This window comes from Dendronephthya gigantea, unplaced genomic scaffold (assembly GCF_004324835.1).
Source record: "Dendronephthya gigantea isolate DGI-Jeju-01 unplaced genomic scaffold, DenGig_1.0 000015F, whole genome shotgun sequence".
Taxonomy (NCBI): domain Eukaryota; kingdom Metazoa; phylum Cnidaria; class Anthozoa; order Malacalcyonacea; family Nephtheidae; genus Dendronephthya; species Dendronephthya gigantea.
Genome location: NW_021163025.1, coordinates 1,345,826 through 1,358,734, shown reverse-complemented (window position 1 = coordinate 1,358,734; position 12,909 = coordinate 1,345,826). Strand labels below are relative to the sequence as shown.

The following is a 12,909-nucleotide window of genomic DNA, read 5'->3' as shown; positions in this document are numbered from 1 at the left end:
ATTTCTTAGTAATAATCACGTGAATCGTGAAATCGGGCGAACTCCTCACGTAGCCCACGCGCAGGCCGCTGAATTTCGTACCTAGACCTTTTTCCGCGTACAAACAAAATGGCGTTTTCGAACATCGTGAGCAAGATTATTGCCGAAGTTTAATGGTAAAATATTTCATCATTGTGCAACTTTTTCCATTGGGGCCAAGTTAATTTGTGATTTTGACACCATAACAAGTATGTTTGTGCGAAAATTGTTTAGTTTCACGATGGGGGCAGCGGCGTTGAAAGATTTTAGGCCATCAGTCCACGGCCTATAATGTTGCTGGTTTTGTATGTAAGCTAGATATAAAGGTGGATATACAAATATAGTAACACAATGATTTGAAAAAATAGCTGATTCAGTAGAAAATTAAATTTAATAGGACAACACACAGTAAACTGTGTCACACAGTTTTTCTATGCAATTATATATTCTATGGCTATACTGCTATAATATCAACAATTTTTATATTTGTGTTTTATAATATTTTATACTTTATAATGATACTTCTGCAAGTCAATAATTAATGTTGTTTCTATATGCACCCACTATTAATTTATATCTCTTCTATAATTTTACCATTAAAAAGACATCTAAAAGTCAATTCAACTAGTATTGAGTCCATTTATGCTAGTGTATGAGTGTGATATAGAGTAATTTTTACAGTGCATGATTATATTTATAATTTCTCTCCACCATGCATGCACAAAAATTGTAAAATGTGATACAAAGTAAAATAGGCTTTATTAGAAATACACAGGGTGTAATTGTGCATATATATAGGGCTAAATAGAGATAATTGAATAAGGTAGGACATCACAAAAACAAAAATAAACTAAACTACAACTGATTCTGTCAATTTTTAATTATGAGCCATCCATATATAATAAGGTGACAGAACATATGTTACATATCTGAAAAGCCAACTAAAACATTCCTTAACTAAAACATTTATCATCTTAAAACATCCCGTCCCAGCTAGACGGGAACATATATATAAACAGGGCTAACAGGCCCTTAGTTGGCTTTTCAGTTATGTACCATATGTTCTGTCACCTTAATATACGGAAATAGTAAAGTTCGAAAATGTAAAGTAAAAGTTCGAAAATGCAAAACCAAAAAAAAAAAATCGTTGTAGCATCTGGGCTTCCGTACCTTAATATCTGGCTCACAAAAATTGATAGAACCAGTTGTAGTTTAGTTTGTTTTTATAGATAGTGGGTGCATGCATAGAAACAACATTAATTGACTTGTATATACTATATGCACTTGTTGAGTTAATTGTTCAGTCTAATATTTCATCACCATTTGAAATTAAGATGATAAATCTTTTAGTTAAGGAATGTTTTAGTTGGCTTTTCAGATATGTAACATATGTTCTGTCACCTTATTATATATGGATGGCTCATAATTAAAAATTGACAGAATCAGTTGTAGTTTAGTTTATTTTTGTTTTTGTGATGTCCTACCTTATTCAATTATCTCTATTTAGCCCTATATATGCACAATTACACCCTGTGTATTTCTAATAAAGCCTATTTTACTTTGTATCACATTTTACAATTTTTGTGCATGGTGGAGAGAAATTATAAATATAATCATGCACTGTAAAAATTACTCTATATCACACTCATACACTAGCATAAATGGACTCTAAAAGAGCTAATACTAGTTGAATTGACTTTTAGATGTCTTTTTAATGGTAAAATTATAGAAGAGATATAAATTAATAGTGGGCGCATATAGAAAAAACATTAATTATTGACTTGCCAAAGTATCATTATAAAGTATAAAATATTATAAAATACAAATATAAAAATTGTTGATATTATAGCAGTATAGCTATAGAATATATAATTGTATAGAAAAACTGTGTGACACAGTTTACTGCGTGTTGTCCTATTAAATTTAATTTTCTATTGCATCAGCTATTTTTTCAAATCATTGTGTTACTATATTTCTATATAGGATGAAGTCCAGGTTTTACAAATGAGTCCAGTCCAGGTTTTACAAATGAGTCCAGTCCAGGTTTTACAAATGAGTCCAGTCCAGGTTTTACAAATGAGTCCAGTCCAGGTTTTACAAATGAGTCCAGTCCAGGTTTTACAACATGCCCATTTTGCGTAGTTAAATCGTAGTTATCTCAGAAATAAATGACTCTGATTGGTCAATTCCGTCACTAACTATAGTTAAAAGTTAACTACGTTTTTATACGAACGGCCCCGGTTGTGTTACTACGTTATTTGTGTCCAAGGAATTCTTCGGAAATCTCGGGAAATTCTTAGAAATTTTCGAGGAATTCATCAATTTTATTGTGATGTGAGAGCCCTGCTTCTGTTTATATTCTGAAATTCCAGAAATTCGAACCGTCTGCTCTACTCACTTCTTGTGCTTGAAAGATCTTATTTTATAATAGAAGAAAGATTTACGTATCATGGCCAATCAGCAATCACATGAACCACAATATTCTACGTCCATGAGTAAAAGTGGTCTTAGTCCAGAAGAGACAAAGGAGCTGATAAACAGCCACACAAGCAGTGTATTCGCTGAATTACAAATTACAGAGGAGGTTAAAAAGATAATCGAAGATTGTAAAAATGATGTGATATGGAAGCTGTCTTATTCCATAAACAAGGATGGAAATATGCATAAAGGTCGACGTTCTGCTGAACTCTGGAAAGAGCTTGGTGTAATACCCGCTCCAACTTCCGACGGCCAGGGAGCCCCGAGTCCATTAAAAGTTAAAGAGCAAGGTTTGGACGAAGGGCTGACAAGTGTAGAAGAAAGCGCGCAAAGTTACATAACCCATCTCAGCCAGACAAAAGATAATTCCCAAATGAAATTGTTTACATGGTTACATAAAAAAGGGTTGCTGGGGTTTAAATGCGACGACGTCAAAGGTGTTCTTTTGAAAGAAAATGGAGAAAGGCTCAAATGTGTGGAGCTTTGCGACGCTCTCGACGAGACAGCAAAGAAAATCGTGTGTACATACGTGAGTGATTCACGCGCTGGATCAGCTACAGGAAAACACGAACTTCAAACTGAATACGAGGAGCCGCAAAGGCAATGCCTAATAGTTGCGATCTTTCGAATTGCTACAGCAATACTACAGAAAGATAACATTTTTTCGGATAAGGGATACAAGCAATGGAAAAAACATTTGTGGATGATAGCCTCGTTTGCAACGTTGAACATTGCACTAGATTTGTTTAAAAACTAAAAGCCATTTTTTTGGTTAAAAACGTTTATCTTGTGCTTTTTTACTTAAGTTTAGATTCGATTTTAACATAATAACCGGCGTAATTCTTCAAGGCTATGTTACCTAAAGCTGTCAAGAATATTAAAGAATGTTTTGTTTACGGTTGATTTTCAGTACCGATTTGCAGGTGCCGTGGCTCAAGAATTAAACGCTAGCATGCGCCTGCCGCGTTCTTGCACGCGGGTTCGATCGAATCCCCTCCGGGCTACTTTTTCCCCTCCGGTCATTTAGTACATTTTGGGATGTGACCGGCTGCCCGTCAAATAGTCACAGGCCTTTATATGTATGTAATGATTAATACGAAATGTTAAGGCAAGTAGTAAACTTTTGTTTGTACGGCTCAATACGCATGATATAGTCAACAAACCATGTGCTTTGTAATGATTCATAAGTGAAAGAAAAGTTTCCAAGAAAAAGCAGTTGCAAAAATGTTAGTCTGCAATTTCTGATAGGTTTTGACACACCTACATACAGGATATGACAGGTTTTCTCAAGGGGGTGGCAAACAAATCGGGATTGGGAAGTGTCATGATCATGATTACAACCAACTCACCAACTTCTATAATTAAACCCAACTGAGTCACAGAATACAGGAACTTTATAGAATACAACTTTGCTACCCCTTATCCATTAGGAATGCTGGATGCTAAATAATTAGGCTGACATGTGAGCATTGTGACCAACTTTTCAACATTGTAAATTATAAACAATTATTGGATGAGGTTTTTGTGATATGCAGAGTTATCAAGGTCGAGGTAAGCGTTATCAGCCAAGCCGAAGGCGAGTGGGGAGACCACGTAAGAATCCAACGAAATCATAAAAGTTTGTAAATATCATTCATTTTGATACATTTTTCTATTTTTGCGGTACTTCATGTAAAAGTGTTGTAAAATATTCGCATGAAGGTGAGGTGGTTAAAGACCACGCCCAAAGTATTAAAACCACGCCCAGAGTATTTAGTTTGAACGTTTGAAACAAGAAAGGCAATAAGAAAAGTGCAAAGGTAAAAGTTGTTTGGGCTAACAAGAAAGCTTAGAATTAAATCTAAAAAGATGAAACTTTTTCTGATGAATTTTTTATAGTCGCAACGAGATTTTGGTGATGTAAACTCCAATAGGGCACGCAGATTAAGCACCAGAGACTGAGTAACATATAACTGAAGCACACTGTGTAACGACATGTTTTGAAGTTTGAACCATCAAAATACCTCTGTAACATGGAGTATCGTCGTCCCTTGTGGCCCCATCGAGTGACAATGGGCTCTATAGTTTCGTTTTAACTCTAGCTTCTGTTTATAGCACTTCCGCGTTTTATGCAAAAATACTCCATCTGCCTTTTCACGAATATTCAATTCTTTGCGAGAATACTATTCCAAACCATGGCTTTAAAATACCACGAGGATTGGCAATCCAGTAAGACAACGGTGATAGAAAGAAACGAGTATATGTTTGATAACGAATTGATGAGCGACGTATCTTTCGTTTGTGGCGAGTCAGGTCATCGCGTATTTCATGCACACAAATATGTTCTTGCCACAAGCAGTGCCGTGTTTTTTTCTATGTTTTATGGTCATGTAGCCGAAAAAGAATCGCCAATTCGCATCAACGACACAGAAGAAAAAAGCTTCGAAGAGTTTTTGCGTTTCTTGTACGTCGAAGATTGTGAAGTTACCGCTGGAAACGCGATAGGAATCATGTATTTGGCAAAGAAATATTTCATCTCGTCTTTGGCTAAGAAATGTAGCAAGGTCTTGGAGGAGAACATTGAGCCTGATAATGTTTTTGCTGTGCTGGAACAGGCAGTAAAATTCGAGCAAAACGAGCTAGAAGCGAAGTGTTGGAATATTATTGAGACGAAGACTCAGGAATGCATAACCTCGGAAGCGTTCTGTAATATCAGAACCCGAACACTGAAAACTTTGTTAGAAAAAAGGAAGTTCGAGATAGCTGAAGTGCAATTGTTCAAAGCAGTTTTAAAATGGGTCGACAGCGAATGTGCAAGACAGGGTATAAACACCAAAGAAGACAAAACAGCAAGAAAAAGAATCTTGGGGGATATTCGATACGAAATTCGTTTCCTGGATATGTCAGAACACGATTTTGCAGAATATGTTTCCACATCCGAGATACTGACAGAGAAAGAACGTCTTTCAATTTTCCATAAATTCAACGGATTAGATGTATCCGATTTCAAATGGCCCGAGCGCGAGGTGAAACAGCACGAGGTGAAACAGGTACGTATAGTCGGTTTATGCAGATTTGACAATGCATCAGGTTCTTGGGGCTACAACGGGAATAAATCCGATGCTCTTACCCTGTCTGTCAACAAAGCAGTCCTATTTCACGGTGTTCGCTTGTTTGGTAACTCTGGTGGGGGGCAATACGAAGTCAAGTTCACGATCAAAAACGAGAATATTACAGGGACCTACACTTCGGAACAGAATGACGAAAAAATTTGGGGTTATGACGTCATGTTGTCCCAAGCAATATCTCTACTGGCAAAAGAAGAGTTCACAATAGTTGCGACAATAAAAGGGCCAACGTCTTCATATGGCGAGCAAGGAAAATCTCAAGTGGCAGTCGATGACATTGTCATAACTTTCAAGGATGCACCTCCTGGTTGTAGTCCAAATGGTACAGGCCAAGAACGTGGCCAATTTCACAAAATCTACCTTTCAGAGCTGTAGGGTGAGGGATAAATGGCACCCCAATAGTCGCCTCAAAATATCTTCTGTTCTATAAAAGACAGGAATTATTTTTAAGTTGTTTAGTTGGGGTGATTTTACATATTTGAATACCAAAGTCGGGGACAGTACCAATACTAATCAATAATATTGATGGTATTTTAATGATTATCAATGAAATTCAATGATAACTTTATGAAATCCATCTTGTGATTTGACAAATATAGAAAATAAATCGCTGATATGATTTAATTACAAAGCCTAGTTCCGGATGAGAACCAGATTTGTGAAATCAGCTACGATCATAATTATAAGACAACTCGCATTTCCAGAAAGAAATAGAAAGCAGCCCATCATGAACCAGGTACCAGCTCTCGCATCTAAGGAATATAGCACATACATTCCTAGACATTGGTTAAGCGGTCAGGATTTTAGATTTTACGGTCTACAAATCTTTTCTAAATGTCGTTTCCAACAAAACAAATGCTTGGACTTTGCATTATTAAATTATATTCAAATAAATTATACAACTAAGAAGTATCGAGACGCTCCTTCCTGTGCGAGGCGCGCAAGAGTTTTCCTCCTTTAGATTAATTCGGCTCGATTAATTTGAATAAGCGCTTTCATTGCTACGCAAACGAATAACATATTTTAAATCGGACTGTTGTCTAAAGCAGACGTGTCTCGTCTCAGCTGCACGATCGGTTCTTCAAACATTCAGCTCTGTTTTACATAATACAGAACTATCCTTTATAGCACGTCTTGCTTAGTGTCTAGCAGTTGAGAAAGGGCCAAGGGGTCGTTGTAAAATCTTATCCACACGTAATCTTGCCCAGTTAGATGCGCATGCGTTTAGCTGACTGATTAACCACGTGGTGAACACGTGAGCACGATTGCCTGTTGTGTTCTGTGTAGTCAGAAATCTATCATGGTCTCACGACCAGCAGGGGTGTTTTCAACAGCTAAAGCCACTCCTTGTATTTGCGGTACGCTACCCCTACGATCACAATTATCCTTTTTCGTCTCTGTATGCCCCCCTTCATCCCCCTTAGTCACTTTGCCGTTCGCCTTCCCTGATTGTTCAATCATTTGTTTCTTAGATCCTACGGAGCCCTCACTTCGGCGTCGCCCGAAAAACCCTCGGGTCTTCTTCGTACTCGTGGGCGCATCGTCGTTACTCGCTCTTCGTTGTCCTTTTGACGGAACTTCATTCGAGTTTCGGCTTTTGCCGTCACGCGCCGTAATGCCGTCGTTCGGCAAGCTTACCCTCCGCCTTCTCTCTTCCGACTTTGATCGACGGTGTACGATCGTGGTGTCGGGCTTCGGGCTCCGTTGCGGGCAAGAGTTCACGCCCGGCGGGTCGAATAATGCAGGCGGTAATTTAGCTACAGTAGGGTAACTAGTCTGGGTCCCAGGACCGCACACTGAGATTGCTGCAATCTCGTTTGCCCTTCTGACCATTTCGACGAATGTAAGTCCTTTGTATTTAGAGAGATAAAACGCCAGGGCTCCTACAAATGCATCCCCAGCACCCTAAAAGTAAACGTTTTGTCTTTATCAGGGCTGGTAATACATGCTGTTTTTACTATTCTAAGGGTCTTCAACACTTTCGTAAACAGAATATAGTCTTAACCACACATATGTGATAAAATCATAAAAGTTGTATATATAGCACGCCGATATCGGATTGCCATCATTCCCAGATCAAGTTAGATAAAAGAGGATAAAAGCCTAAAACTCAGAGGATAAAAGCCTAAAACATTATACAATTTTTTTATCGTATGGCGTCAAGAAAAGTTGTTAAACCCGACGTGATTGCAAAACTGAAACTGTAACTTGGCATGATAGTTTGGACACAGATTCAGAAAGACAACTGCATTGTTTCTTGCGTAAGTGTGCTTCGTCATGATTCGTCGTCACCCGGGAAGTACCGTTAATAAAAGCAATCACCCCCTGTCCATATCTAAAATGACGCTATTTTTAAACATTGGCAGGGGAGTGATTGCCTCTATTTACGGTACTTGCTGAGTGACGAATCATGACGAAACACACTTAAAACAAATAAGAGATTGTCTTGACAAAAAACAATGGAGTTGTCTTTCTCATAGGTATTCTGTGGTTTGGAGATCTGCATGATTGAAAACAGTGAATTTACTTAGATTGTTCAGGCTAGTAGTAGGCTTAACCGTTGGCATGCAATAGTTCATGGGTTAAACATAGTGGATAATAGACAACACACTACTTGTTGCCGAAACAAGACAAAGTTGAATGAACATAGACAAAAACCAACCGTCGTATCCAAGGGTTTCACCTCCTTGCTGGGCACGTGACGGGGCGTAGGGTCTTCACGTGTCGCGACCACCGAACCATTTTCCCCGAGGGTAATCACAATCTTTGCTGCTCCTCGACCCAGTAACACTGGCAGAGCATGGAACGCGTCCTCGACGCAGGATATTGTAACTCCAGTTAATATTTCAGCCTAAGGAATACCAAGCACTTATCAACATTCTTTACCAAATGGTAGGGAAAGAAGACTTGATTTACTTAATAATAATAATAATACGACTAGTTCAAATTTACCTCAGTCTCGTTGGCGCAAAAGACGTCGCTGTCTTTATAAAAAACCGTATCCAACCAAGACTGGGCTGGAGCTGGGTTGAATATAGTTGTGACTAAAAAATGAAGACGGGTCATTTAAGTGAGGATTTGAATTGTGCAGAATTTGATCGATAAATAACGGTTGGGTGATGAATAATTCCAGCTGTAGACTAAATTTTGATCTAGGAAAGTTGAATAGAAAACAAATAAGGTTCGTAGGGATACATAAGCCACATTATACGACATTTTGCAACTAAACCTTGTATTTCATTTCTAGTCAATTCTATGATGCTCTTTCTACACCCTGCAGTGTTGGGTCTCATACAACTTGTGTATATCAGAAGTCTATAGCCTACATTATCCAACTGAGCTTACCTCCGGCCTTTTTAGCTATGGATAGGGCGAGCTGTGTCACTTCAGGTTTAATTTCTAACTGACAGATAACGACAGAGGCTGACGTAATCACGTCTTTCGCTGCTTTGACGTCATCTTCTGTCAACAACAGATTGGCGCCGCTGATGATTATGATAGAATTTTCGCCTATCAAAATAGCCACTTTTAATGAAAATACCTGGTAATACCTGTTTAAAAGGTTCAATCGAGAAAACGCCGAGCAGTACAATGCAATTTTAGGATGCCGACGATATGTCAAACTCATTAAAGATCTTACCATTTGCATTGACAGTAATTGGAGCAACACCAGTGGATGCCTTGTCAGTGACCCCAACAAAAGCTGAGAAACAGAAACACAATTATAACATTTATATTAAGCGCGTGCTGATTGGTCGAGAAGCGTGTGCTATGTATAGAACATCGTGGGACTTTTCCCGCCGAAATTGACAAGCGAAGTAATGTAATGAGAATTTGTAATTGAATCGAACTATATAATATTTGTACAAAATCTTTTTATTCAGTTATATTATCCTTAGCAATTAAAGCCTAACAACGAATTCGGATGACAATAACAAACTGCACTTACTCACATCCACGCCGTTATCAATAAAATTCTGCATGTATCTCTCACCAAACGTGTCTTTACCCAACTAAAAAAAGAAAATATATTAAACTCTTCAATTCCAAGGATATAGGTCCTCAAAATGCTTGTCTCGCACTCTTCGTCGACACAAAACAATCGTTTTCATTTCAACAAACTTTCAAGACTTCATTCATTACGAAAAAAAAACATCATTCATTACGAAAGGGTCAAGTTTTCTAATCATCTTAATAGAAAGTTTATATCACTTGATTCACTTTAACTGACTCGCATAAAATTTAAGCCTGAGGTGTAAACAGTTCTAGAATGTACTGTTTTGTCTTCGGGAAAGAGGCTATTTATAAAGTAAGGCATGTCTGGATGACCCCTCAATTCCCCTCAACTAATTGGTTAACAAGAACCAGATATTCTTATCAATGTTATTAGTGACATGCAAAACCATTTGGCATTTGCCATGTGTACATGAAATGTACATGATAATGGGTGAGTCAAAAAATTGCTTTAATCATGGATGGCTTTTCTGCACACCACTGCAGCCACTAACAGTTTTCAAAGGGGAAAAGTGTGCAACTTGTTTGACATGGTTATAAAGGATTACAGATTTTTATCTCAATTATCATTATGTATAGGAACATGTCTATGTATCATCTTCCCTTTAAACCTGTAGCTGGCAATGGATTTTAGTTTGTATAATGGCAGAGATGATTTTGGGTGAAGACACTATTGCCAGAAGGACTGGAAGTATGGTCAGTTGGTGTTCAGACAACATGTGAAACAGATCAATTATAGATTCATAATTAAAATCAAATCAACTTTGGAAATGATACAATGTCTAATATACTCAAGCATCATGGTATGTTGCAGAGTTGTTCCATCCTAACATTGTGTGGTCCTGCTTCGAACTATGAAACAGATGTAAACCTAGAATGAATTGCTTCTCCAGCAGATTGGATAAAGCAGATGTTTTGCAGCATAGCATTGATGGCTGTTGGATTATGTATATTTGGGGCTTTTGTATGAAGATTGATTGTTTTATGAGTAGTAATGAGCAATTAGATTTATCTTCGTCAATTCTGTCATTTTATGCCTCTGGGAAACAGGGCATATGGACCATATTTATGTGTGATTGTTATCTTGAAATTGTGGATGAACAGACAGAAATGTAAACATTGCTTGGCACAGAATGTTAAAGTGGCAGATGTATGCAATTACGCATATCTTCAAAATGGCAAATTGCATATAGATGTACAAAAAAGATAATAGAATTGTAAAGGTCAAAGTTTTATTGCACTGTCAAAACAGCTGGCAAAATCGAGTTGAACAATGTTGACCCTTTAAGACCACCATAAGACTACAGTTTTGAACAACTGTGCTCTCAATTTGGGGTTAAGAATTAATAAATAGGAGTGACAGAGCATTCTTGCATGTCTATGTATCAGAAATCTTGTTATCTTCTTATCAGTACTCCAGACTCAAGATCAAATGCATTTTACAAAGGTTGCAAACACAGATTCCAAATTTATATATAGCTGAAGAGCTTTGCCAGATCCCAAAGAACAGGAGTAGCTGGCAATAAATTACATTGTGGCAAAAATGAAAAATGCTGAGCAGAATTTGTGTGCTATGAGTATAAACAATGCAATTCATTGATTCACAGTGTTTGCAAAGGGAGCGATTCTTTGTGCAACCACAAGAGTCAGTTTATGCTAGCAACATGCTGGGTTATAATAGAATACCCAAGGGTATATAAGAATGCCAGAGAATTCCAAATTGAATTAGATTATATTCTGTTCAGATATAGGAAGTACAATGAAATAATTGTATAATTGTACAGTTGTGCAAACCCCAGACTAAATACAACTGTAACCCATAAGTATGTGCACAATACATTTGTACATGTACAATACATAATATAAAGAATAGGCAGAGTACTGTTATTACAAATACGACTGTTTCTGTGAAACATGACTCTATATTAGATATTTTGTCACTAAACATGACCTATTGCGATTTGAAACAGTTGAAAGTAAAAATGTTGCTAACAAGCGGTTGTATCCGGCACAGAACAGTAAGCATGCATGCAGTTACAAATAATTATAGGGCTCCTCAAAGCGTAAAATACAAAGACATCAGATTTCAATTTAAACTTTTGTCATTAATGAGCCGTCGAAGAGGGCACGCGAATGTATTGCTGTCAACACAATATTTTGCATATATACATGTATGCGAAATGGCATATTGTTAGTGAAGGGGCTATAATGTTTCTAAAATGCAAACTTTTTATAAGTGCACAACGAGAAACGGCACACGGATAGAAATGTATTGCAACGTAAATATAGCAGTTTATAGTACTTTCAATGAATTTTCTTGGGGAATAAACATATATAGCACGCATGAATAGGGCATGAGAAATATAAAGTTCTTCTTCGCGAAAACATATACGTTTAATTAATAGGCCCTGACTTGTCGGAGACAATTTGGGTGTACTTGCCTTTGCCACCATAGCAGTGTCACAACCCAAACGAGCTGCCATAATGCACTGGTTCGCCCCTTTACCGCCAAAGCCCATGGTAAATTTGCTGCCATGTAAGGTCTCGCCAGCCTTCGGGAGACGACTGACATAACTACAAACAAGACGAGATCACAAAATTATGGCAACACGGCGCTCGGTTGAACAGCAAAGCAAAAAGACAGCCTTTATTACAACGTACCTTACTAGGTCGGTCATACACGAACCAACTATGACAACATCGAATTTTATAACCTCGTTTTTGGACTCAGACATTTTCGTTTGGTCTTCCTCATAAATTGTCTGGGCCGCCAGCGTGATTCAATGTTTACTTCGGATACGAGATCCGTTTCTCTCCGACGTAAAGCTTCCGTTCAACTGCCGGTCGCGCGACCCTTGCAAACCTGCTCATCAACAGGCGCTGTTTACATTTTAAAAACAGCTTCGTCGCGATCACATTATTAAAACCTCGGCATCAGCTTCCCTCCGTATACGCTTTTAAATAATTTACAGCCTTTACGTGTAGTGTGTCCTTGGAATGTAAATGACCGCAGGTGGTCGCGACATTGGTAAAAGCGGGGTCAAAACAACGACACAGAACCGCAGGAACGATTGCCTTTAAAAGTTTGACAATGCCTTGTATACATGTATATATACGATGAACCTGATAAGGAATATTTTATCTACAAACCATCCCTAAAAGGATTTCGCGGTTACGCGTCGGGGATGTTTTGTAACCGTATTCGACGCGGACGCGTTTTATGCCAATTTTTGTGCCACGCAGGCGAGGGACGTGGGAGAATGGGTTAGGGTGTCCGTGGCAATAGCTGGCA

The 12,909-nt window shown here is 38.0% G+C and overlaps 3 protein-coding genes across 3 annotated transcripts; 2 read left to right on the top strand and 1 right to left on the bottom strand.

Moving 5' to 3' along the window:
• The first annotated feature begins 115 nt into the window (after positions 1 to 115).
• On the top strand, positions 116 to 3,669 carry LOC114520070. The gene is made up of 2 exons (XM_028540275.1): positions 116 to 155; positions 2,450 to 3,669. The coding sequence occupies exons 1-2, from the start codon at positions 153 to 155 to the stop codon at positions 3,251 to 3,253; spliced, it is 807 nt and encodes a 268-aa protein (XP_028396076.1). The 5' UTR covers positions 116 to 152; the 3' UTR covers positions 3,254 to 3,669.
• A 910-nt stretch (positions 3,670 to 4,579) lies between these two features.
• On the top strand, positions 4,580 to 6,464 carry LOC114520057 (BTB/POZ domain-containing protein 6-B-like). The gene has a single exon (XM_028540259.1). The coding sequence runs from the start codon at positions 4,605 to 4,607 to the stop codon at positions 5,976 to 5,978; it is 1,374 nt and encodes a 457-aa protein (XP_028396060.1). The 5' UTR covers positions 4,580 to 4,604; the 3' UTR covers positions 5,979 to 6,464.
• Positions 6,465 to 6,498: 34 nt separating this feature from the next.
• Positions 6,499 to 12,828, bottom strand: LOC114520056 (ribokinase-like). The gene is made up of 8 exons (XM_028540258.1): positions 12,279 to 12,828; positions 12,059 to 12,191; positions 9,553 to 9,616; positions 9,244 to 9,306; positions 8,949 to 9,113; positions 8,556 to 8,647; positions 8,266 to 8,454; positions 6,499 to 7,508 (listed from the first exon to the last, which is right to left on the bottom strand). Exons 1-8 carry the CDS (start codon positions 12,350 to 12,352, stop codon positions 6,891 to 6,893), a joined length of 1,398 nt encoding a protein of 465 aa, XP_028396059.1. The 5' UTR covers positions 12,353 to 12,828; the 3' UTR covers positions 6,499 to 6,890.
• Between the last annotated feature and the right edge of the window lie 81 nt (positions 12,829 to 12,909).

Bases quoted from the DNA above. Each gene is read 5' to 3' on its own strand.
- LOC114520057 (XM_028540259.1), top strand. From the start codon at position 4,605: ATGCAAAAATACTCCATCTGCCTTTTCACGAATATTCAATTCTTTGCG.
- LOC114520056 (XM_028540258.1), bottom strand. From the start codon at position 12,352: ATGTCTGAGTCCAAAAACGAGGTTATAAAATTCGATGTTGTCATAGTT. The intron at 9,617-12,058 runs GCAAGTACACCC...TTCTTTTTTTAG, and splicing joins ACACTGCTATGGTGGCAAAG to TTGGGTAAAGACACGTTTGG. The intron at 8,648-8,948 runs GTAAGCTCAGTT...TTCATTTTTTAG, and splicing joins CATAGCTAAAAAGGCCGGAG to TCACAACTATATTCAACCCA.